The sequence below is a fragment of the Oncorhynchus masou genome, chromosome 28 (genome assembly GCF_036934945.1).
Source record: "Oncorhynchus masou masou isolate Uvic2021 chromosome 28, UVic_Omas_1.1, whole genome shotgun sequence".
NCBI classification, from domain to species: domain Eukaryota; kingdom Metazoa; phylum Chordata; class Actinopteri; order Salmoniformes; family Salmonidae; genus Oncorhynchus; species Oncorhynchus masou.
Window position 1 is genome coordinate 86348057 of NC_088239.1, and position 26435 is coordinate 86374491.

General features: G+C 44.4%; 1 protein-coding gene, 1 long non-coding RNA gene and 1 pseudogene across 4 annotated transcripts in view; 1 reads left to right on the top strand and 2 right to left on the bottom strand.

Annotated features, from left to right (window-relative positions):
• Positions 1 to 2013: 2013 nt before the first annotated feature.
• LOC135518447 (uncharacterized) lies at positions 2014 to 2492 on the bottom strand. Its single transcript, XR_010452155.1, has 2 exons — positions 2422 to 2492; positions 2014 to 2368 (listed from the first exon to the last, which is right to left on the bottom strand). It is a non-coding gene; the product is annotated as an uncharacterized LOC135518447 (long non-coding RNA).
• A 1193-nt stretch (positions 2493 to 3685) lies between these two features.
• On the bottom strand, positions 3686 to 13220 carry LOC135517087 (E3 ubiquitin-protein ligase RNF170-like; annotated as a pseudogene).
• Positions 13221 to 13418: 198 nt separating this feature from the next.
• The window catches only part of LOC135518446 (protein Hook homolog 3-like), a 94991-nt gene continuing 81974 nt past the window's right edge, over positions 13419 to 26435 (top strand). For all 3 annotated transcript variants that reach the window (XR_010452153.1, XR_010452154.1, XM_064943620.1), the window contains exons 1-5: positions 13419 to 13784; positions 22065 to 22150; positions 23294 to 23366; positions 23491 to 23674; positions 24992 to 25059. Coding sequence is in view for 1 of the 3 variants with exons in the window: in XM_064943620.1 (XP_064799692.1) it covers positions 13728 to 13784; positions 22065 to 22150; positions 23294 to 23366; positions 23491 to 23674; positions 24992 to 25059 (468 nt within the window). In the remaining 2 variants the exon portion in view is untranslated. The remainder of the gene's footprint in view (positions 13785 to 22064; positions 22151 to 23293; positions 23367 to 23490; positions 23675 to 24991; positions 25060 to 26435) is intronic.

Below are 26435 nucleotides of genomic sequence, written 5' to 3' on the forward strand. Positions count from 1 at the left end.
AGCTGCACCATCGAGAGCATCCTGACTAGTTGCATCACTGCCTGATATGGCAACTGCTCGGCCTCCGACCACAAGGCACTACAGAGGGTAGTGGGTACGGCTCAGTACATCACCGTGGACAAGCTTCCTGCCATCCAGGACCTATAAAGACTCCAGCCACCCTAGTCAAACTGTTCTCTCTGCTACTGCATGGCAAGCGGTACCGGAGCACCAAAAGGCTTCTAAACAGCTTCTACCCCAAAGCCATAAGTCTCCAGCTAATCAAATGGCTCCCCAGACTATTTGTATTGCTGCCCCCCCTTTTACACTGCTGCTACTCTCTGTTTATTATCTTTGTTGGTTAATAAGGGATTGTAAGTAACACCTGTTGTATTCAGCATTTCACAGTAAAATGTTTACACCTGTTGTATTCGGGCACGTGACAAATAACATTTAATTTGATTTATTGATCCAAATTGTTTAAATCTATAGCTTTCTTTCCTCGTTGATATTATTCCACCTTAATCCCTACACACATTAGAATTAGATTACAGCCTCGAACATGTTTCCTACTTTTTGTTAGATTAAGTTAATTAGTTAAATGAATAAATGAGTTGACCAGTCAATTAGTTAAATGAGTTAACCAGTCAATTAGTTAAATGAGTTAACCAGTCAATTAGTTAAATGAGTTAACCAGTCAATTAGTTTAGTTGACCAGCCAAATAGTTAAATAACCAGTCAATTAGTTAAATGAGTTAACCAGTCAATTAGTTAAGAGTTAACCAGTCAATTAGTTAAATGAGTTAACCAGTCAATTAGTTAAATGAGTTAACCAGTCAATTAGTTAAATGAGTTGACCAGCCAAATAGTTAAATGAGTTGACCAGTCAATTAGTTTAATGAATAAATGAGTTGACCAATCAATTAGTTTAATTAATTAATGAGTTGACCAGTCAATTAGTTTAATTAATAAATGAGTTGACCAGTCAATTAGTTAAATGAGTTAACCAGTCAATTAGTTAAATGAGTTAACCAGTCAATTAGTTAAATTAGTTGACCAGTCAATTAGTTAAATTAATAAATGCGTTGACCAGTCATGCTGCAGTAGAGCCATGTGTACAAAAGACAAGATTAAATTCAGCTGCCATTATTTTGGTAACATTCTAATTTCTCAAAAAACACACCCCAATCCATATTTTCAATACATTAAACTATTTATGTTCCGATAATAAAACACAACAATAAACACATATCTATTTAATGGGTAGTTCCTTTACATTGCCGGCAGGACTCTGGTGACCTAGAAGTAATGTATCCAGGGAACGGGAGATTCAACATTTTAATGTGCGACCTGTCAAAAGAGAAAACAAAACTGAATTATCAGATACATTTGTGTCTCTTCAGACAATGTTCAGCCATCTTGTATTATTTATCACATGAGGAAGTTAAAAAACTTAAAATTCTAAGATTGATAACTCTAAATATGATATTGCTGATATGTTGGCTAATTGACTAAATCACTAAAATTTTTAAGTCCAATGTTCTCCAATTTTCCTTAGATTCCAGCACTACGCCTAAGCTACTTAAAGTAGGCCTAATCACTACAAAATTGAGGAGCTCTCTCCTCCGAGGCGCATCAAAACCACACTAAAGCCTACTCAGGTTGTAAAGTGGTGCCATGAACTCAACATTAAAGAGGTGAAAAATAAATATACTCACAAAAGCAGTGACTCCCCTCTTAACTAGAAGAGTAGTTGTTTTGAAAACTATTTTTCCCCCTTGCAATTTTATTTTTACCCCCCCCCCAACGGTCATATGCTTGTGCTTCTCAGAATGCGTGGCTCCCTATGCAGTGGGGAGAGGAAGCTAGAGAGCAGCCGACAGCGAAATAGGAACAGGCAGATACTTTGATAGCAGGAATAAACTAAATTCATAGGCTATTACAGTTGACCAAATAAATGTTTTTTTAGAACACAGAAGACAGGAATGTGTAGCAAAATAACAAAAAATGTTAAGAGGAAAGAGGAATGCAATGTCAGTAATTATCAGTTTATTGTCCCAGCCCCGTCTCACTCTCACACACACACACATTTTAGATTAGCATATTCAATAGGATTACGTCAACTGATGAAATAACAACCTGCCAATAACAAACATTTTGCCAACAGACCCGTTAACTAGTCCCCACACTTCTGCATGATGGAACTCCAGTCCAGAGCAACAGAGCACTCTCCCTGTGTCTTTGACCTGAAGCTAATTGACCTTTGACCTGAATGATCAGTAACTATGTCCATGGCATAGATTGTCCTCCTGGGTCCTGCATCACAATCAAATTTCCCCGCAGCCGAACTGAACGGGTGTCATCAAGCTGCCAGTCTCTGGGTCACCACCTCTCTCCATCACCCTGCCAGTCTCTGGGTCACGCTGCCAGGTCACGGGCCACCTCTCTCCATCACCCTGCCAGTCTCTGGGTCACCACCTCTCTCCATCACGCTGCCAGTCTCTGGGTCCCGGGCCACCACCTCTCTGGGTCCCGGGCCACCTCTCTCCATCACGCTGCCAGTCTCTGGGTCACCACCTCTCTCCATCACCCTGCCAGTCTCTGGGTCACCACCTCTCTCCATCACGCTGCCAGTCTCTGGGTCACCACCTCTCTCCATCACGCTGCCAGTCTCTGGGTCACCACCTCTCTCCATCACCCTGCCAGTCTCTGGGTCACCACCTCTCTCCATCACGCTGCCAGTCTCTGGGTCACCACCTCTCTCCATCACCCTGCCAGTCTCTGGGTCACCACCTCTCTCCATCACGCTGCCAGTCTCTGGGTCACCACCTCTCTCCATCACCCTGCCAGTCTCTGGGTCCACCACCTCTCTCCATCACGCTGCCAGTCTCTGGGTCACCACCTCTCTCCATCACGCTGCCAGTCTCTGGGTCACCACCTCTCTCCACCACCTCTCTCCATCACGCTGCCAGTCTCTGGGTCACCACCTCTCTCTGGGTCACCACCTCTCTCCATGCCAGTCTCTAGTCACCACCTCTCTCCATCACGCTGCCAGTCTCTGACCTCTCTCCACACCCTGCCAGTCTCTGGGTCACCACCTCTCTCCATCACCCTGCCAGTCTCTGGGTCACCACCTCTCTCCATCACCCTGCCAGTCTCAGGTCACCTCTCTCCCACCCTGCCAGTCTCTCCACACCCTGCCAGTCTCTGGGTCACCACCTCTCTCCATCACCCTGCCAGTCTCTGGGTCACCACCTCTCCATCACCCTGCCAGTCTCTGGGTCACCACCTCTCTCCATCACCCTGCCAGTCTCTGGGTCACCAGCTCTCCATCACCCTGCCAGTCTCTGGGTCACCACCTCTCTCCATCACGCTCCAGTCTCTGGGCCTCTCCATCACGCTGCCAGTCTCTGGGTCAACCTCTCTCCATCACGCTGCCAGTCTCTGGGTCACCACCTCTCTCCATCACGCTGCCAGTCTCGTCACCACCTCTCTCCATCACGCTGCCAGTCTCTGGGTCACCTCTCTCCATCACGCTGCCAGTCCTGGGTCACCACCTCTCCACCACCTCTCTCCATCACGCTGCCAGTCTCTGGGTCACCACCTCTCTCCATCAAGCTGCCAGTCTCTGGGTCCACCACCTCTCTTCATCACGCTGCCAGTCTCTGGGTCACCACCTCTCTCCATCACGCTGCCAGTCTCTGGGTCACCACCTCTCTCCATGTGCCAAATGGTCACCACCTCTCTCCATCACGCTGCCAGTCTCTGGGTCACCACCTTTATACATGATAGAGATATAGATGAACAGAAGCAGGATGATGAAGAAGTCGTCCAGGAAGCCTAGCAGGCCGAACAGAGCCTCGGGGATGAAGTCCAGAGGGGAGATCAGGTAGGTCAGAGCCCCGATCAGACACAGCAGGACACGGATCCGGAACATCCAGAACATACGGAGAACATCTCCTGAAGAGGTGGCGCAGCAATTCACAGCCGGTCCATCAGCTGAGCGGGAGAAAAGGATTTAGTGTAATGCACGACATTAATACTAAGGCTGTGACAAATGGACAATTTCTCGTTTAAACTGACATTTTCTTATATTATCGGTTTCACATTGCGATAACAAAAAAATCATAAAATACATAAAATTCCATGTGAATTCACAATGCAGCTGTGCTACTGCCAACAACGTTTAGAGTTGGTCTCTTTCAGATGGTTAAGCATTGTACCAGCCAACCATTACTGTATGTGAATTCCATCTCAAACAGGTAGCATTTAACTTCTCGGCTGTCGCTTGCCTTTCTCTGCCATTTTCCTAACTGTTAACGACGATTTCGTAGTTGTGGAGAGTCGATTCCAAAATCATTGATTCCGACTCCTGGTGTCGACTCCCATTTCTGAGAGTCATGAATCACAATCGGCGAAGGAATGGACTCCTAAAGATTCAGTATTTTTGGAACGGAGGAGACTGGTTAGTTTCCGTACCGAGAACACAAACACACGGAGCTAGCGAGGACGGACAAGGGACACGGTACAGGCAGGTCAGCCAACATGCAGACCGAGTCAGAACCGTGCAATAGGCCCATCTATCTGCAATCTAAAGCTCACAATGGAATGCTGCATCTCAAGTCTCACAACTTCAGTAAAGCATCATCATCAATTGATAGGCTATTGAGATGGGATTCAGGGTCTGAGAAACAAACCCAAAGCATTTCAATGTGAGGAGTATCTGCGGCCAACTCTGCTTTCAATAAATATCGATTTTAACTATTGTAGGGAGAGAATTGACCCTCACATACACATGTATCAATCACTCAGACAACTGGTCTCTGACTGCAGAAGACAAAGTAAGCATTTCATAAGATCTCAAGGATGATCAATGGAAACAGGATGCACAATTTAGAGTCTCATAGCAAAGGGTCTGAATACTTATGTAAATAAGTTCCTTTTTAAAAGTTTTATATTTTTAAACCAGTTTTCCCTTTGTCATTATTATTGTTTAAATTTTATAAAATTATTATTTGGTCTGAATACTTATGCAAGTAAGGTATTTCCATTTTTAATGAATGTGCAAAGATTTCTAAAAGCTTGTTTTTGTTTTGTCATTATGGGTTATTGTGTCTAGATTGATAAAGACATTTCACATGTGATGTGCAATGTGGTTAAAGAACACAAAAGGGAAAATAAATAAATGTAAAAATATGGGTTGTATTTACAATGGTGTTTTTTTATCACTGGTTGCCCTTTTCTTGTGGCAACAGGTCACAAATCTTGCTGCTGTGATGTCACACTGTGGAATTTCACCCAGTAGATATGGGAGTTTTCAAAATTGGATTTGTTTTCGAATTCTTTGTGGATCTGTGTAATCTGAGGGAAATATGTCTCTCTAATATGGTCATACATTGGGCAGGAGTTTCCACCTCATTTTGTGGGCAGTGAGCACATAGCCTGTCTTCTCTTGAGAGCCATGTCTGCCTACGGCGGCCTTTCTCAATAGCAAGGCTATGCTCACCTAGTCTGTACATAGTCAAAGCTTTCCTTAAGTTTGGGTCTCTCGCTCTCTCTCACTCTCTCTGTCTCTCACTCTCTGTCTCGCTCTCTGGCTCTCTCTTTGTCTCTCTGTCTCTCTCTTTGTCTCTCTCTCTGTCTCGCTCTCGGTCTCTCTCTTTGTAAAGCTCTCGGTCTCTCTCTTTGTCTCGCTCTGGGTCTCTCTCTTTGTCTCTCTCTCTGTCTCTCTCTTTGTCTTTCTCTTTGTCTCGCTCTCTGGCTCTCTCTTTGTCTCTCTGTCTCTCTCTTTGTCTCTCTCTCTGTCTCGCTCAGGTCTCTCTCTCTGTCTCGCTCTCAGTCTCTCTCTTTGTCTCGCTCTAGGTCTCTCTCTAAAGCTCTTTGTCTCGCTCTGGGTCTCTCTCTTTGTCTCACAACTCTCTGTCTCGCTCTCTTTGTCTCTCTCTTTGTCTCTCTCTTTGTCTCTCTCTTTGTCTCTCTCTTTGTCTCTCTCTTTGTCTCTCTCTTTGTCTCTCTCTTTGTCTCTCTCTTTGTCTCTCTCTTTGTCTCTCTCTGTCTCATTTTAACTACCCTTCCCCTGATCGAGTCCTTTGACCTCATGGCTTGGATTTTGCTCTGACATGCACTGTTAAGTGTGGGACCTTATATAGACAGGTGTGTGCCTTTCCAAATCACGTCCAATCAATAGAATTTACCACAGGTGGACTACAATCAAGTTGTATTCTGCGCATGTGACAAATAAACATTGGATTTGAAATACATACAGATCTGGGTTGTCCGGAGAACCTGCGGTTGTAGTCGCCGAGATCCCGGAGGATGAGGAGCGGATCAACTGTTCCATCCTGTACCTGCTGAGGGGCGGCATGCTCATGGAAGAGAGGGAACAGCAGGGTCACCTGTTCACATAGGGTAGAGAGGTCAGGGTAGAGGGGTCAGGGTAGAGGGGTCAGGGTAGAGGGGTCAGGGGGAGAGGGTCAGGGGAGAGGGGTCAGGTAGAGGGGCAAGGGGAGAGGGTCAGGGTAGAGGGGTCAGGGTAGAGGGGTCAGGGTAGAGGGGCAAGGGGAGAGGGGTCAGGGTAGAGGGGTCAGGGGAGAGGGGTCAGGGTAGGGGGTCAGGGGAGAGGGGTCAGGGTAGAGGGGTCAGGGGAGAGGGTCAGGGTAGAGGGGTCAGGGTAGAGGGGTCAGGGTAGAGGGGTCAGGGTAGAGGGGTCAGGGTAGAGGGGTCAGGGTAGAGGGGTCAAGGTAGAGGGGAAAGGGGAGAGGGGTCAGGGTAGAGGGGTCAGGGTAGAGGGGTCAGGGTAGAGGGGTCAGGGTAGAGGGGCAAGGGGAGAGGGGTCAAGGTAGAGGGGTCAGGGTAGAGGGGTCAAGGTAGAGGGGTCAAGGTAGAGGGGCAAGGGAGAGGGTCAGGGTAGAGGGGTCAGGGTAGAGGGGTCAGGGTAGAGGGGTCAGGGTAGAGGGGTCAGGGTAGAGGGGTCAGGGTAGAGGGGTCAGTGCACCAAGAACAACTGCAGTACTGTGCAATAACTGTCTTGAAAATGTTATTTTCCTTTTTTTAATAATCAAAATGAGAACATAGCAAGAGTATAGTAGCAACTTCAACACTATGTACGAGTAGTATTACTATGTGCATGATGATACATGTATTGCCAGTAAACACTAGTTATAATGGGTATTTGAAGACGTCTCACCATTTGTCTGCAGATGGGACAGTTGATAGCACCAAGCCATGTCCCATATCGCCAATATGCAATTATACAAGAACCTTGAAAATACAACAAAAATGTGTTTATATCCACTGAATGCACCTATCCAACGGATATATCAGTTTTATTGTAGCTAGTTCAGATTCCTTCTTCTAAGTTGAAAAGACAGAGCATGATAGACCCTAATGACGTATTTAAACATATGGTCCCACTAACCACAGAAGAGATGTCCACAGTTGGTTTCAACGGGCAGCACGGCCTGCTGTAGACACACTGGACAGGACATGTCTGTATAGAACTGCTGCCTGGGCTCTGTTGGTTCACCTTCCTGAGGGGAAGAAAGAAAGAGAGACACAGAGAGACAGAGACACAGAGAGACAGAGAGAGACACAGAGACAGACAGAGAGACACAGAGAGACACAGAGAGACACAGACAGAGACACAGACAGAGACACAGAGAGAAAGAGAGACACAGAGAGACAGAGACACAGAGAGACAGAGACACAGAGAGACAGAGACAGAGAGAGACAGAGACAGAGAGAGACAGGAGACACAGAGAGACACAGAGAGACAGAGAGAGACACAGAGAGACAGAGACAGAGACAGAGAGAGACAGAGAGAGACACAGAGAGAGACAGAGAGAGAGACACAGAGAGACACAGAGAGAGACACAGAGAGAGACACAGAGAGACAGAGAGACACAGAGAGACACAGAGAGACACAGAGAGACACAGAGAGACACAGAGAGACACAGAGAGACAGAGAGACAGAGAGACACAGAGAGAGAGAGAGACAGAGAGACAGAGAGACAGAGAGAGAGACAGAGAGAGACAGAGAGACACAGAGAGACACAGAGAGAGAGAGACAGAGAGTGTATTGCACTTTTGAGGAGAGATGGTAAATTAAGCATTTCACAGCACCGTTTACACCCTGTATCCTGTAAAAACGTGAGCAATAAACTTTGATTTGAGATTTTGTTTTTAAATTAAAGGATGTTGTGTGATACTTTCAAGGAGAAGTAAGTAACTTTGATTTGAATTTTGTTTAAACATGCTGGATACGGGAGCAATAAACTTTGATTTGAGATTTTGTTTTAAATTAAAGGATGTTGTGTGATACTTTCAAGGAGAAGTAAGTAACAACATGCTGGATACGGGAGCAATAAACTTTGATTTGAGATTTTGTTTTAAATTAAAGGATGTTGTGTGATACTTTCAAGGAGAAGTAAGTAACAACATGCTGGATACGGGAGCAGCCATTGTAACATCTTCTCACCTGTGAGTCAGACTGCAGCTGCTGTCGGACGGCACGGACATGTTCCTGGTTCTCTGGGTGGATGTTCTGCTGCTCATTTCTGCAGGTCGACGTGAGTAGAATGAAGAAAACAACGACACACTCTTTCAGGATATTGGAAAACAACTTACTAACAAGAACGTTCACTATCAGTTAAAAACAAATCGGGAAACTCAAACATAATACAAAATGCTAAATAACTGGTTTCAAAAACATCACCATTCCCTGTGGCTGTGATTAGAAGTACAATAGACCTACCTGCAGAGCAGAGTTACCAGTCCACACAAGAACGTGACACTGAGAACGACCACAAACAAGACTGGGTTGCTGACTCCTTCTATGATTGAGTCTTCAACTTGCAGCAAATAGTCCACCTCCCCATTTCCATCCATGCCACTTAATCATATCCTACAGACCTGGGTTAGAACAGAGTACATGTCGGTCACAAAGCACTTATTGATCACTCAAATCCATGCCACTTAATCATATCCTACAGACCTGGGTTAGAACAGAGTACATGTCGGTCACAAAGCACTTATTGATCACTCAAATCCATGCCACTTAATCATATCCTAAGACCTGGGTTAGAGAGTACATGTCGGTAAATTAAAGCATGTTATTGATCACTCAAATCCATGCCACTTAATCATATCCTACAGACCTGGGTTAGAACAGAGTACATTCGGTACAAAGCAGTTATTGATCACTCAAATCCATGCCACTTAATCATATCCTACAGACCTGGGTTAGAACAGAGTACATGTCGGTCACAAAGCACTTATTGATCACTCAAATCCATGCCACTTAATCATATCCTACAGACCTGGGTTAGAACAGAGATGTCGGTCACAAAGCACTTATTGATCACTCAATTCCATGCCACTTAATCATATCCTACAGACCTGGGTTAGAACAGAGTACATGTCGGTCACAAAGCACTTATTGATCACTCAACTCCATGCCACTTAATCATATCCTACAGACCTGGGTTAGAACAACTTATTTACTAACAAGCACTTATTGATCACTCAAATCCATGCCACTTAATCATATCCTAAGACCTGGGTTAGAATAGAGTACATGTCGGTCAAACATTTAATCACTCAAATCCATGCCACTTAATCATATCCTACAGACCTGGGTTAGAACAGAGTACATGTCGGTCACAAAGCACTTATTGATCACTCAAATCCATGCCACTTAATCATATCCTACAGACCTGGGTTAGAACAGAGTACATGTCGGTCACAAAGCATTTATTGATCACTCAAATCCATGCCACTTAATCATATCCTACAGACCTGGGTTAGAACAGAGTACATGTCGGTCACAAAGCACTTATTGATCACTCAACTCCATCCCACTTAATCATATCCTACAGACCTGGGTTAGAACAGAGTACATGTCGGTCACAAAGCACTTATTGATCACTCAAATCCATGCCACTTAATCATATCCTACAGACCTGGGTTAGAACAGAGTACATGTCGGTCACAAAGCACTTATTGATCACTCAAATCCATGCCACTTAATCATATCCTACAGACCTGGGTTAGAACAGAGTACATGTCGGTCACAAAGCAATTATTGATCACTCAAATCCATGCCACTTAATCATATCCTACAGACCTGGGTTAGAACAGAGTACATGTCGGCCATTCTGCCATGGGACATTCCCCTTTAGCTTTCTGAGGGGAAATGTCCCTTCTAAAACGCAAATATGCACCGCTCACTGTTTTGGAAAACATTTGAAACTTAAAAATATCTCACTTATGAGAAAGTTACTAAACACAAAATATATACTTAGTGTAGGTAGTTTAGGAAAGTTTCAGCCAGTTGTACTTCTGAGAAACGGAGGAAATAAGGAACAGTGGAAAAGCGAGTGCAAAGAGGAGGTCTCATTTCCGAGGTCGTAACTTTGCACAGCAAGTATCTTTTGTATTTGAAAGATTCTTTCACTTACAGTACCAGTCAAAGATTTTTCGTTTACTATTTTCTAAAATTGTAGAATAAATAGTGAAGACATCAAAACTATGAAATAACACACATGGAATCATGTAATATAAAAATAAAAAGTTATACAAAATATATTTTACATTTGAGATTCTTCAAAGTAGCCACCCTTTGCCTTGATGACAGCTTTGCACACTCTTGGCATTCTCTCAACCAGCTTCACCAAGTAGTCACCTGGAATGCAATTCAATTTGCAGGTTTGCCATGCGTAAAAATGTTAATTTGTGGAATTTCTTCCTTTCTTAATGCATTTGAGCCAATCAGTTGTGAACAGGGGAGTATTCAGAAGACAGGCCAATGTGGTGAAAGACCAAGTCCACATTATGGCAAGAACAGCTCAAATAAGCAAAGAGAAATGACAGTCCATCATTACTTCAAAACATGAAGGTCAGTCAATACGGAACATTAAGAACTTTCAAAGTTTCTTCAAGAGCAGTCGCAAAAACCATCCAGCGCTATGATGAAACTGGCTCTCATGAGGACCGCCACAGGAAAGGAAGACCCAGAGTTACCTCTGCTGCAGAGGATAAGTTCATGGGAGTTAACTGCCCCTCAGATTGCAGGCTAAATAAATACTTCACAGAGTTCAAGTAACAGACACATCTCAACATCAACTGTGCAGATGAGACTGTGTGAATCATGCTTTCATGATTGAATTGCAACAAAGAAATCACAACTAAAGGACACCAATAAGAAGAACAGACTCACTTGTGCCAAAAAACACAAGCATTGGACATTAGACAGGTGGAAATCTGTCTAAATTTGAGATTTTTGGTTCCAACCACCATGTCTTTGTGAGACGCAGAGTAGGTGAACGGATAATCTCTGCATGTGTGGTTCCCACCATGAAGCATGGAGGTGGTGGTGCTTTGCTGGTGACACGGTCTGTGATTTATTTAGAATTCAAGGCACACTTAACACAGCATGGCTACCACATCATTCTGCAGCGATACACCATCCCATCTGGTTTGCACATTTATTTTTATTTTTTTACTTGGCAAGCCAGTTAAGAACAAATTCTTATTTACAATGACAACCTACCAGGGAACAGTGGGTTCACTGCCTTGTTCAAGTGCAGAACGGCAGATTTCTTACTTTGTCAGCTAGCGGATTCGATCCAGCAACCTTTTGGTTACTGGTACTAACATTTGTTTTTCAACAGGACAATGACCCAACACACCTCCAGGCTGTGTAAGGGCTATTTGACCAAGAAGGAGATTGATGGAGTGCTGCATCAGATGACCTGGCCTCCACAATCACCCGACCTCAACCCAATTCAGATGGTTTGGGATGAGTTGGACAACAGAGTGAAGGAAAAGTAGCCAACAAGTGGTCAGCATATGTAGGAACTCCTTCAAGAATGTTGGAAAAGCATTCCTCATAAAGCTGGTTGAGAGAATGCCAAGAGTGAGCAAAGCTGTGAAGGCAAATGGTGACTATAAAATATATTGATTTGTTTAACACTTTGTTGGTTACTACATGATTCTGTGTGTTATTTCATAGTTTTGATATCTTCACTATTATTCTACAATGTATAAAATAGTCAACAGAAATAAACCCTTGAATGAATAGATGTGTCCAAACATTTGACTGGTACGGTTATTGAAAGTGAAAAGGTGCATAACGCAGAAATTGCTCCGCCATTTCCTTGTTGCAAAGAAAATCTAAATAGTTCGCCCGTGACAAGCAAGACAGTGTAGAGAACCATTTAAAACGCTGTGAAATAGCTTGTCCTTTAAAAATAAAAATAAAGTATTTTCAGCTGGTGTACAAAAACCAAAAGTAAAAAGACCCAGAAAAGTAACGTGAACCATAGCGCACATATAACATATCAACCGCTTCTTAGACCTGCGTTCAACCACAACGACTGATCAATAACTTACATGTCTATATGAATTTGGTCTGGTCGCCCCCCCAAAAATGACATATCGCTAGCTAGGATTAATACTTTTTCTAAACCCTGAAATAGAGCGTGGATATTGTAGTTAATTGATTGAACTGTGGTCCATACCTTCAGTTGAGAACTCAAGGGCTAGCTACAGACCATACAACACAGAGGTATAGTTACATGTGATTTATATCTAAATATAACTAGCTACAGACCATACAACAGAGGTATAGTTACATGTATGATTTATATCTAAATATAACTAGCTACAGACCATACAACACAGAGGTATAGTTACATGTCACTTGTATCTAAATATAACTAGCTACAGACCATACAACACAGAGGTATAGTTACATGTCAATTATATCTAAATATAACTAGCTACAGACCATACAACACAGAGGTATAGTTACATGTGATTTATATCTAAATATAACTAGCTACAAACCATACAACACAGAGGTATAGTTACATGTCACTTGTATCTAAATATAACTAGCTACAACACAGACCATACAACACAGAGGTATAGTTACATGTCAATTATATCTAAATATAACTAGCTACAGATGTGATTTATATACAGACGCATACAACACAGAGGTATAGTTACATGTGATTTATATCTAAATATAACTAGCTACAAACCATACAACACAGAGGTATAGTTACATGTCACTTGTATCTGTCGCATGTTTTAACTATGGACAATAAGACTGCAAATAGGGTAAAATACATATGTTACAAGCTAAAAAAATCTCACCCTTTTAATTAGTTGCTCCACTTTCATGTTCTTACAGGGGTCCTTTTTTCTAGCCTACGTAGCTTTGGCGTCCCAAGTACTGCCTGCACTAAATTCAACCCAATGTATTTATTCAAATGTTCATGGAATAAGTTATTGGATATTTATTTGTACTTTTTTCTATATGCTCATGATTATTTAATGATTGAGAGGGATTCAGAATTTACTAACTTCGATAAAAGACGGTTGATCTTATTCAGGCTCGGAGCTTCGGTCCAAAAAAGGGTGGCATCTTTTCCCCAGCTGGTTGGAAAAAAGCTTGACAGAAGAGGATAGACCGGTGGATGTGCCTCAACGTAACTGTTTACTGATAAAATAACCTTTTTATATTCGACGCTGTATGTATTTCTATGCGTGAAAAGAGGCGGTGGGACCGTATCTATCCCGTCGGTAAACCGAGTAACGTTTTTTGTCGAAATAAATCCTCGTTTTGTTTAATCCAGTTGATCAGACGTGTTGTTGATTTCATCTCGCCGAGCCGACTGTCTAGTCATTTTTTTCTGATAAACAAGAGCGATCTCTGTGGATTAAATTGAACTACAAATACGATGAGTACCTTGAATTCTGTGGATCGAGTTGAACTGTGCGACAGCCTTTTAACATGGGTACGTATCAAATGTATTATCTTTGGTCGCCGATAATAATTCAACTCGGATTTGATGAACAATTGTGAGACGAAATTGAACTAACTAGATTGCGTTGTAATGCCAAACGTAGTCGTCTAGCGAAGCCCAACCCGAGTTTTCAGGAGCCCAAGGCGGCTCTACAGCCGGTCCCTTTGGGTTCTCAGTTGATGATGGTACTGCGGACAGATGGCTCCATGTGAGCTCTGTTTTAACGTTTAGAAACGTTAATAATCATCGCTTGTGATATGGGTTTAGAAAACATAAATCCATCTATGTTCACATCAAATCAAACATATTTTCACAATGCAAAAAAAAAATAAAATATATACACTTACTGTACACTGTTTAAAAAAAAATGTTTTTACATTTTTTTACCGGGATTAACACAGTTGCAGCCGACAGTATTATTCGAAAGTATTCTTCAATTAGAGCACTTTTCTGGTGTATTGCCTTCGGTTACACACAGGTGTTCAGAGACTCAGATACATAATTAGCACAGTATTCACCTCTGTCTTCCGTAAACAAGCGTTGTAACATATGGTTGGTGTTGCTATCAGGGATCCTTGGGACGTACCTAACCTTAACCCTAAACATAATCCTTACCTTAACCATAACCTTAACTCTTACCTTAGTGGCACTCCAGTCTCCTTTTCACCTAATTTAACCATCGATATTAAAACCAGTACATAGAGATAGCGTTTAGGGCTGGGTGGTATACAGTATTTTATGATATACCAGTATTGATGCACGGACCGGTTTGGGTTTTTAATTTACCTAATATAATGGTATTTGAATATTTGCTTTGTTAAAGGTGATACGCCTTGTGTAACGTCCAATAGTTGTCATTTACTACGCGACTTAAGTCATCTCTCTTGAGTCACTCAAGGTGTGCATTTGTTGTTCCTTGACCAGGAGTCTCTAGTGTTCAATCTGCATGTTCAATGCAGCACATGCTTTATGTGTACTATGTTGATGTCAACAATGCTGTTTTTACTTTGCTTCTTAATATAAATCCACTAGCACTTTATATGACACTATTAGTTTGGGGGGGGGGGGGGTGAAAATCAAAAGTAACAGTCAGTGTCTGGTGTGGCCACCAGCTGCATTAAGTACTGCAGTGCATCTCCTCCTCATGGATTGCACCAGATTTGCCCGTTCTTGCTGTGAGATGTTACCTCACTCTTCCACCAAGGCACCTGCAAGTTCCCGGACATTTCCGGGGGGGTGGCCCTAGCCCTCACCCTCCGATCCAACAGGTCCCAGACGTGCTCAATGGGATTGAGATCCGGGCTCTTCGTTGGCCATGGCAGAACACTGACATTCCTGTCTTGCAGGAAATCACGCATAGAATGAGCAGTATGGCTGGTGGCATTATCATGCTGGAGGGTCATGTCAGGATGAGCCTGCAGGAAGGGTACCACATGAAGGAGGAGGATGTCTTCCCTGTAATGCACAGCATTGAAATTGCCTGCAATGACAACAAGCTCAGTCCGATGATGCTGTGACACACCGCCCCAGACCATGACGGACCCTCCACCTCCAAATCGATCCCGCTCCAGAGTACAGGCCTCAATGTAACGCTCATTCCTTCGACGATAAACACGAATCCAACCATCACCCCTGGTGAGACACTTTTTGCCAGTCCTGTCTCATCCAGCGACGGTGGGTTTGTGCCCATAGGCAACGATGTTTCCGGTGATGTAGAAGGGCCTCTTTAGTGTCCTGAGTTTTCATAACTCTGTCCTTAATTGCCTACCGTCTGTAAGCTGTTAGTGTCTTAACAACCGTTCCACAGGTGCATGTTCATTAATTGTTTATGGTTCATTAAACAAGCATGGGAAACAGAGTTTAAACCCTTTACAATGAAGATCTGTGAAGTTATTTAGATTTTTACAAATTATTTTAGAAAGACAGGGTCCTGATATCCTTGTCATGTCAAAGTTCCCACTATTATATTCCAACTATAGAATTACAATAATCATTCTCTTTCCATGATTCCAACAGTTCACCCAGTGTTTTGCTCTAATTCGCAGGTCAAATTGCAATTGCAACATTTGGTTAAATCACTTATTACTCAAAGAAAATGTAGAACTTTTAGTATTCAAAAACATAAAATACCTTTCAATTTATTTTTAAATACCATAATATAATATTTTGGCCATATCGACCAGCCCAAATAGCACTGACGTCATCCACTGTATTCCTATGGAAAACGCCCGATGGTTCATGAAGTCAGAAGTATTTGAATTTGAAGAGCGCCGTCTTGGGGCTGGTGGTGCTTTCTCGACAGCTGGTGGTGCTTTCTAGACAGCTGGTGGTGCTTTCTCGACAGCTGGTGGTGCTTTCGACAGCTGGTGGTGCTTTCTCGATAGCTGGTGGTGCTTTCTCGACAGCTGGTGGTGCTTTCTCGACAGCTGGTGGTGCTTTCTCGACAGCTGGTGGTGCTTTCTCGACAGCTGGTGGTGCTTTCTCGACAGCTGGTGGTGCATTCTCGACAGCTGGTGGTGCATTCTCGACAGCTGGTGGTGCATTCTCGACAGCTGGTGGTGCTTTCTCGACAGCTGGTGGTGCATTCTCGACAGCTGGTGGTGCTTTCTCGACAGCTGGTGGTGCTTTCTCGACAGCTGGTGGTGCATTCTCGACAGCTGGTGGTGCTTTCTCGACAGCTGGTGGTGCTTTCTCGACAGCTGGTGGTGCATTCTCGACAGCTGGTGGTGCTTTCTCGACAGCTGGTGGTGCTTTCTCGACAGCTGGTGGTGCTTTCTCGACAGCTGGTGGTGCATTCTCGACAGCTGGTGGTGCTTTCTCGACAGCTGGTGGCGCTTTCTCGACAGCTGGTGGCGCTTTCTCGGCAGCTGGTGGCGCTTTCTAGGCAGCTGGTGGCGCTTTCTAGGCAGCTGGTGGCGCTTTCTAGACAACTGGTGGAGCTTTCTAGACAACTGGTGGCGCATTCTAGACAACTGGTGGCGCTTTCTAGGCAGCTGGTGGCGCATTCTAGACAACTGGTGGTGCTTTCTAGACAACTGGTGGCGCTTTCTAGGCAGCTGGTGGTGCATTCTAGACAACTGGTGGTGCTTTCTAGACAACTGGTGGCGCTTTCTAGGCAGCTGGTGGTGCTTTCTAGACAACTGGTGGCGCTTTCTAGGCAGCTGGTGGTGCATTCTAGACAACTGGTGGCGCTTTCTAGGCAGCTGGTGGTGCTTTCTAGACAACTGGTGGCGCTTTCTAGGCAGCTGGTGGTGCTTTCTAGACAACTGGTGGCGCTTTCTAGGCAGCTGGTGGTGCTTTCTAGACAACTGGTGGCGCTTTCTAGACAACTGGTGGCGCTTTCTAGACAGCTGGTGGCGCTTTCTAGACAACTGGTGGCGCTTTCTAGGCAGCTGGTGGTGCATTCTAGGCAGCTGGTGGTGCATTCTAGGCAGCTGGTGGCGCTTTCTAGGCAGCTGGTGGTGCTTTCTAGACAACTGTAAACTCTCGGGGGGTCGAAAAACAAGGTAAAATCATAACTTCGCAAAACACCCTCTTCCTCTGCAGGAAACGTGTTGTGATCCAGGAGGGCATTCTCTGCTGTTACCAAGAGACGCTAACCACTTAGCTAGCTAGCTAGATAACTAACCACGTAGCTAGCTAGATAACGAGCTACTAAATGAGCAGACCAAATGCAGCATTTAGCACATTTTAGACAGTTAACTTAATAGTTATGAGATATCTATCTGGCTAACATTGAGTTGTGAATTCCATACTGTATCTAGATTCATTGGTCCGTGCTGCACAACAGAACAGTGAGTGACTCACAAGGTTCCGGTTTTCTCTGGTTATGAGCTTGTAAACAAACGCCACGTGACTGGGATCTTACCTGTAAAGCTTAACGTGACAGGTGATATGAAGAATGCAATCTGCTTCATCTCCTAAAAGTATTGCACAAGTTGACTAAAAGGTATTCACTGAAAAGTAGCTACAAAATATTCCAATATATTTTTATTTTTTTTTTTAACTTAAAATAAATAGTTTTTTGACAGTAATGAAAAACCATCCCGTGTCTATTTCCATCACAAACAGATGGTAAAAATAGTCTCCTTGAGTCCCCAGGGGCTTTGGTGGTTATTGTTACACGGACATGTTTTTTTTGTTTTTTTAATGAGAAGATGAATTCGGATTTGATCCGTCGGAGTTTTATTTCATAAGAAGGTCGATGTACCAGTTCATGTTTCTCGGAGTGGACACTGTTTGAGGCGGCGGTGTGATCCTGCTCTGCTGACCAGTGTTCCTGGCGCAACCTTTGCCTCTGTTAGTACACAGAGTCACGGGCAGGGTAGGGTTTCCTAACTAGCATGTGAGGGCGACATTTAAAAAACCCAACGGCAGCTTTGTCAACATCAACTGTGACGGGTCTTCTAGCCAGGCCAGCTGGCGGTCACTCATCGCCTCTATGCTACTCCACAGAGACCGTTATGTATTCAAATACACAATATTATTAAACTAATCACTGACCACCAAAACATAAGCAGCAAATGATCTTCTTTATCACATAAAACGATTACGGTTCATAAGCTGGTTTTAGTTCAGTAATATTTATTTGCCAAAGTCGTCAGGATTTCATTCAGTTAGCTGTGGAAGGTTTGAACGTGGCAGTTGAGTTTGACATTTAGTTAACATTTACATTTACATTTAAGTCATTTAGCAGACGCTCTTATCCAGAGCGACTTACAAATTGGTGAATTCACCTTCTGACATCAGTGGAACAGCCACTTTACAATAGTGCATCTAAATCATTTAAGGGGGGGGGGGTGAGAAGGATTGCTTTATCCTATCCTAGGTATTCCTTGAAGAGGTGGGGTTTCAGGTGTCTCCGGAAGGTGGTAATTGTTCTCCGTCCTCACGCAAAGCCATTTTTCATAAGTAGCAGTACAGAGAGAGGTGTGTGTGTGTGTGTGTGTGTGTGTGTGAACTGCCTAGCTAATGGCCCTGACGATTGTCACATCTGATAGATCAGGATTAGAGTTACGCCTTAACACATCTCTCATAAGCACATCATCTGCACAGTACACACATGAAATGTAAGAGATGTTCACACGGTAGTCAATTCTCTTTCTGATCTGTTTACTGTATCTTTCCTGTCTTTTTAAATGACTGTTGTAACTGCAATTGATCAATTAGTTGATAACAAATCACCTTGATGGCTTTTCATTTGTGGGAAACTATGAAAAGGGCTGCCTAATGAAAAGAAAAGTGTAGCCTTTCTCAAGCCTGTCAAAGGAAGGTAGTGATAAAATGACAATCCGTGCTCTGTGACTTGCATGAAAACGACCAGAGAAGGATGCACAAAGTAGAGAATTTGTCTAAATGTCTGCATCTATTTTCTTCTCAAATATAAACAACCACTATTCATGTGAACCTTCCTACATTTCCAAGCCTGGAGCACCAGCCTGCCGGTGACACTGATCAGGGTTGCAGCTATAGACCTCTACTCTGATCAGGGTTGCAGCAATAGACCTCTACTCTGATCAGGGTTGCAGCAGTAGTCCTACTCTGATCAGGGTTGCAGCTATAGACCTCTACTCTGATCAGGGTTGAGCTATAGACCTCTACTCTGATCAGGGTTGAGCTATAGACCTCTACTCTGATCAGGGTTCAGCTATAGACCTCTACTCTGATCAGGGTTGCAGCTATAGACCTCTACTCTGATCAGGGTTGCAGCTATAGACCTCTACTCTGATCAGGGTTGCAGCAGTAGTCCTACTCTGATCAGGGTTGCAGCTATAGACCTCTACTCTGATCAGGGTTGCAGCTATAGACCTCTACTCTGATCAGGGTTGCAGCTATAGACCTCTACTCTGATCAGGGTTGCAGCTATAGACCTCTACTCTGATCAGGGTTGCAGCTATAGACCTCTACTCTGATCAGGGTTGCAGCTATAGACCTCTACTCTGATCAGGGTTGCAGCTATAGACCTCTACTCTGATCAGGGTTGCAGCAGTAGACCTCTACTCTGATCAGGGTTGCAGCTGTAGGTCACCACATATCCTTGGTGGTGAGGTAAGTCTGTAGACTATTTATAGCTCTTAACCTTAGTGTGCCTGTACAGCAGGATTCGGTGATATACGCTTGATATTTTAATGTAAAACAGCCAAAACATAGCCTATAACATTAAATATTAGCCTCAAAGGCTAACCTACCCTTTTACTAGGTAGTAATAATAATATATGTAGTTTATATAGCCCTTTTCATGATACAGATAATCTCAAAAACACTGAACTGAACAGAAATACATGTAGTTCTTGGGCTGGTCAATGGTCTCGGTCCCAAAAGTGTCTCCTGGAGGTCAGTCATGTAGGAAATACCCCTTTGGAGACATTCAGGACAGAGGTGAGTCTGTCTTTATGTGTGACTGTAAATATGGCGTTGACCATGGCACCATCCATGTCTTGTACCTCTCCTCTGCTGAGTTCAGTCTGTTTATTTAGAGTGACAACACTGCTGGGTCATCAGAAGGGCATGGATGACTGTTATCAACATAGAGGTCATCCCTGGAGTATTAACATGTTATCAACATAGAGGTCATCCCTGGAGTATTAACATGTTATCAACATAGAGAGAGAGAGGTCATCCCTGGAGTATTAACATGTTATCAACATAGAGAGAGAGAGAGGTCATCCCTGGAGTATTAACATGTTATCAACATAGAGAGAGAGAGAGAGGTCATCCCTGGAGTATTAACATGTTACCAACATAGAGAGAGAGATGTCATCCCTGGAGTATTAACATGTTACCAACATAGAGAGAGAGATGTCATCCCTGGAGTATTAACATGTTATCAACATAGAGAGAGAGAGGTCATCCCTGGAGTATTAACATGTTATCAACATAGAGAGAGAGGTCATCCCTGGAGTGTTGACATGTTATCAACATAGAGAGAGAGGTCATCCCTGGAGTATTAACATGTTATCAACATAGAGAGAGAGAGGTCATCCCTGGAGTATTAACATGTTATTAACATAGATAGAGAGCTCATCCCTGGAGTATTAACATGTTATCAACATAGAGGTCATCCCTGGAGTATTAACATGTTATCAACATAGAGGTCATCCCTGGAGTATTAACATGTTATCAACATAAAGGTCATCCCTGGAGTATTAACATGTTATCAACATAGAGAGAGAGGTCATCCCTGGAGTATTAACATGTTATCAACATAGAGAGAGAGGTCATCCCTGGAGTATTACCATGTTATCAACATAGAGAGAGAGAGGTCATCCCTGGAGTATTAACATGTTATCAACATAGAGAGAGAGGTCATCCCTGGAGTATTACCATGTTATCAACATAGAGAGAGAGAGGTAATCCCTGGAGTATTAACATGTTATCAACATAAAGGTCATCCCTGGAGTATTAACATGTTATCAACATAGAGAGAGAGGTCATCCCTGGAGTATTAACATGTTATCAACATAGAGAGAGAGAGGTCATCCCTGGAGTATTAACATGTTATCAACATAGAGGTCATCCCTGGAGTATTAACATGTTATCAACATAGAGAGAGAGAGGTCATCCCTGGAGTATTAACATGTTATCAACATAGAGAGAGAGGTCATCCCTGGAGTATTAACATGTTATCAACATAGAGAGAAAGAGAGGTCATCCCTGGAGTATTAACATGTTATCAACATAGAGAGAGGTCATCTCTGGAGTATTAACATGTTATCAACATAGAGAGAGAGAGAGGTCATCCCTGGAGTATTAACATGTTATCAACATAGAGAGAGAGGTCATCCCTGGAGTATTAACATGTTATCAACATAGAGAGAGAGGTCATCCCTGGAGTATTAACATGTTATCAACATAGAGAGAGGCCATCCCTGGAGTATTAACATGTTATCAACATAGAGAGAGGTCATCCCTGGAGTATTAACATGTTATCAACATAGAGAGAGAGGTCATCCCTGGAGTAATAACATGTTATCAACATAGAGAGAGAGCTCATCCCTGGAGTGGACAAAAGTGCTCTGTCTTTTACTATTTTCCTGCAAAGTCCCAAAACCCGACAAGTGGAAGACAGAGTCACCTCGAGGCTCAACCTAATCGTTGTAGAGCTCCGCTGCCTTTTTCCCAAAAGGAAGTTAGGAATGTCCCGTGGCCATGAGACTTTGTGAAGAGGGGAGATGTCTAGGTGTCAAGTCATGATGAATGTCATTTAAGGTTCGGGGAGTATCTCTGTAATGTTTCACAGCAGGAAATGATTTTCTGTCCTTTTTCATGTAGATCCAGACGTTTGGATTGGAGGCACCATGCAGGACGGTGGACGATCTCACAAGTGGGATCGTCATGGCCCAGGCCCTACAGAAAATGTGAGTGTCAGTGGTTATATTTTGCTGGAAATTAGTTTTGTTTAAACATCAAACCAACCTTTTAGTGGGTGTTGTGGCTAGGGTTTGTGGCTAGGGTTTGTGGCTAGGGTTTGTGGCTAGGGTTTGTGGCTAGGGTTTGTGGCTAAGGTTTGTGGCTAAGGTTTGTGGCTAAGGTTTGTGGCTAAGGTTTGTGGCTAAGGTTTGTGGCTAAGGTTTGTGGCTAAGGTTTGTGGCTAAGGTTTGTGGCTAAGGTTTGTGGCTAAGGTTTGTGGCTAAGGTTTGTGGCTAAGGTTTGTGGCTAAGGTTTGTGGCTAAGGTTTGTGGCTAAGGTTTGTGGCTAAGGTTTGTGGCTAAGGTTTGTGGCTAAGGTTTGTGGCTAAGGTTTGTGGCTAAGGTTTGTGGCTAAGGTTTGTGGCTCGGCCTGGTGGCTCGGCCTGGTGGCTCGGCCTGGTGGCTCGGCCTGGTGGCTCGGCCTGGTGGCTCGGCCTGGTGGCTCGGCCTGGTGGCTAGGCGTTGTGGCTAGGCGTTGTGGCTAGGCGTTGTGGCTAGGCGTTGTGGCTCGGCCTGGTGGCTAGGCCTGGTGGCTAGGCCTGGTGGCTAGGCGTTGTGGCTCGGCCTGGTGGCTCGGCCTGGTGGCTCGGCCTGGTGGCTAGGCGTTGTGGCTAGGCGTTGTGGCTAGGCCTGGTGGCTAGGCGTTGTGGCTCGGCCTGGTGGCTCGGCCTGGTGGCTCGGCCTGGTGGCTAGGCGTTGTGGCTAGGCGTTGTGGCTAGGCCTGGTGGCTAGGCGTTGTGGCTCGGCCTGGTGGCTCGGCCTGGTGGCTAGGCGTTGTGGCTAGGCGTTGTGGCTAGGCCTGGTGGCTAGGCGTTGTGGCTCGGCCTGGTGGCTAGGCGTTGTGGCTCGGCCTGGTGGCTAGGCGTTGTGGCTAGGCGTTGTGGCTAGGCCTGGTGGCTAGGCGTTGTGGCTCGGCCTGGTGGCTAGGCCTGGTGGCTCGGCCTGGTGGCTAGGCGTTGTGGCTAGGCGTTGTGGCTAGGCCTGGTGGCTAGGCGTTGTGGCTCGGCCTGGTGGCTAGGCCTGGTGGCTAGGCGTTGTGGCTTCTCTCTTCACTTTATCCCATATGTGACCACTTACCTTTCTCTTCTCCAGAGACATTGTGTATTTCACTGACAACTGGATCAGTAGGATCAAGCCCGAGGTGGGAGATAACTGGCGTCTGAAGGTATGATGATGATGACGATGATACACGATGGTCGTTTTAATACACTGTCTTTTTTTGTGTTGGTGCCATCTGCTTTCAAGTCTTGTCACAGTCCCAATGTCCCATCTTCCCTCCTCCTTTTCAGATCAGTAATCTAAAGAAGGTGTTGAAAGGTATACTGGACTACAACCAGGAAGTCCTTCAACAGCAGATCAATGACTTCACCCTGCCAGACATCAACCTGATAGGAGAACATTCAGACGCTGCAGAGCTGGGCAGGATGCTGCAACTCATACTAGGCTGTGCTGTCAACTGTGAGCAGAAACAAGGTCTGTCTGTCTGTCTGTCCTGTCTTTCCTGTCTGTCCTGTCTGTCCGTCTGTCCTGTCTGTCCTGTCTGTCCTGTCTGTCCTGTCTGTCCTGTCTGTCTGTCTGTCTGTCTGTCTGTCTGTCTGTCTGTCTGTCCTGTCTGTCCTGTCCTGTCTGTCTCTGTCTGTCTCTGTCTGTCTCTGTCTGTCTCTGTCTGTCCTGTCTGTCCTGTCTGTCCTGTCTGTCCTGTCTGTCCGTCTGTCCGTCTGTCCGTCTGTCTGTCTTTGAGAATATCGCCATTTTATTTGTGCGCTGGTTTGCTGTACCTGCACCAAATCTCCAGGTTTTCTTTCTTCATAGCTCAAGCTTAATAGGGAAGCAATTACACAGCCCTGTCCTAGAGACAGTACACAGCCCTGTCCTAGAGACAGTACACAGCCCTGTCCTAGAGACAGTACACAGCCCTGTCCTACAGACAGTACACAGCCCTGTCCTACAGACAGCACACAGCCCTGTCCTACAGACAGTACACAGCCCTGTCCTACAGACAGTACACAGCCCTGTCCTAGAGACAGTACACAGCCCTGTCCTACAGACAGTACACAGCCCTGTCCTAGAGACAGTACACAGCCCTGTCCTACAGACAGTACACAGCCCTGTCCTACAGACAGCACACAGCCCTGTCCTACAGACAGCACACAGCCCTGTCCTACAGACAGCACACAGCCCTGTCCTACAGACAGCACACAGCCCTGTCCTAGAGACAGTACACAGCCCTGTCCTACAGACAGCACACAGCCCTGTCCTACAGACAGCACACAGCCCTGTCCTAGAGACAGCACACAGCCCTGTCCTACAGACAGCACACAGCCCTGTCCTACAGACAGCACACAGCCCTGTCCTAGAGACAGCACACAGCCCTGTCCTAGAGACAGCACACAGCCCTGTCCTACAGACAGCACACAGCCCTGTCCTACAGACAGCACACAGCCCTGTCCTACAGACAGCACACAGCCCTGTCCTACAGACAGCACACAGCCCTGTCCTACAGACAGCACACAGCCCTGTCCTACAGACAGCACACAGCCCTGTCCTAGAGACAGCACACAGCCCTGTCCTAGAGACAGCACACAGCCCTGTCCTACAGACAGCACACAGCCCTGTCCTACAGACAGCACACAGCCCTGTCCTACAGTCCTACAGTTGAGGAAGTGTGTTAGATGAGGCTTCCAGCTTATCTCTCGGCTTCATCACATTCAGTTCTTGTCATTGTGACACTGCGGGTGCTTCTTAGACTGAACAAGTAGTCATTCGTGCTGTCTTCCTCTGCCCCTGTAGAATACATCCAGACCATAATGATGCTGGAGGAATCTGTTCAACACGTCGTCATGACGGCCATTCAAGAGGTAAGCCTTTGTAAACATTTCAAATGGCTGTGTTTTTTACTCTAGAGATCCATTTCCTGTGTCCTTATATGACATCACACTGTGTAGAGTACCCATGTGTTATAACAGATGACATCACACTGTGTAGAGTACCCATGTGTTATAACAGATGACATCACACTGTGTAGAGTACCCATGTGTTATAACAGATGACATCAGACTGTGTAGAGTATCCATGTGTTATAACAGATGACATCACACTGTGTAGAGTACCCATGTGTTATAACGGATGACATCACACTGTGTAGAGTATCCATGTGTTATAACAGATGACATCACACTGTGTATGATCTCCATGTGTTATAACAGATGACATCACACTGTGTATGATCTCCATGTGTTATAACAGATGACATCACACTGTGTATGATCTCCATGTGTTATAACAGATGACATCACACTGTGTATGATCTCCATGTGTTATAACAGATGACATCACACTGTGTATGATCTCCATGTGTTATAACATATGACATCACACTGTGTAGAGTATCCATGTGTTATAACAGATGACATCACACTGTGTATGATCTCCATGTGTTATAACAGATGACATCACACTGTGTAGTGTACCCATGTGTTATAACAGATGACATCACACTGTGTAGAGTACCCATGTGTTATAACAGATGACATCACACTGTGTATGATCTCCATGTGTTATAACAGATGACATCACACTGTGTAGAGTATCCATGTGTTATAACAGATGACATCACACTGTGTGATCTCCATGTGTTATAACAGATGCCATCACACTGTGTATGATCTCCATGTGTTATAACAGATGACATCACACTGTGTATGATCTCCATGTGTTATAACAGATGACATCACACTGTGTATGATCTCCATGTGTTATAACAGATGACATCACACTGTGTATGATCTCCATGTGTTATAACAGATGACATCACACTGTGTAGAGTATCCATGTGTTATAACAGATGACATCACACTGTGTAGAGTATCCATGTGTTATAACAGATGACATCACACTGTGTAGAGTATCCATGTGTTATAACAGATGACATCACACTGTGTATGATCTCCATGTGTTATAACAGATGACATCACACTGTGTAGAGTCTCCATGTGTTATAACAGATGACATCACACTGTGTATGATCTCCATGTGTTATAACAGATGACATCACACTGTGTATGATCTCCATGTGTTATAACAGATGACATCACACTGTGTATGATCTCCATGTGTTATAACAGATGACATCACACTGTGTATGATCTCCATGTGTTATAACAGATGACATCACACTGTGTATCATCTCCATGTGTTATAACAGATGACATCACACTGTGTAGAGTACCCATGT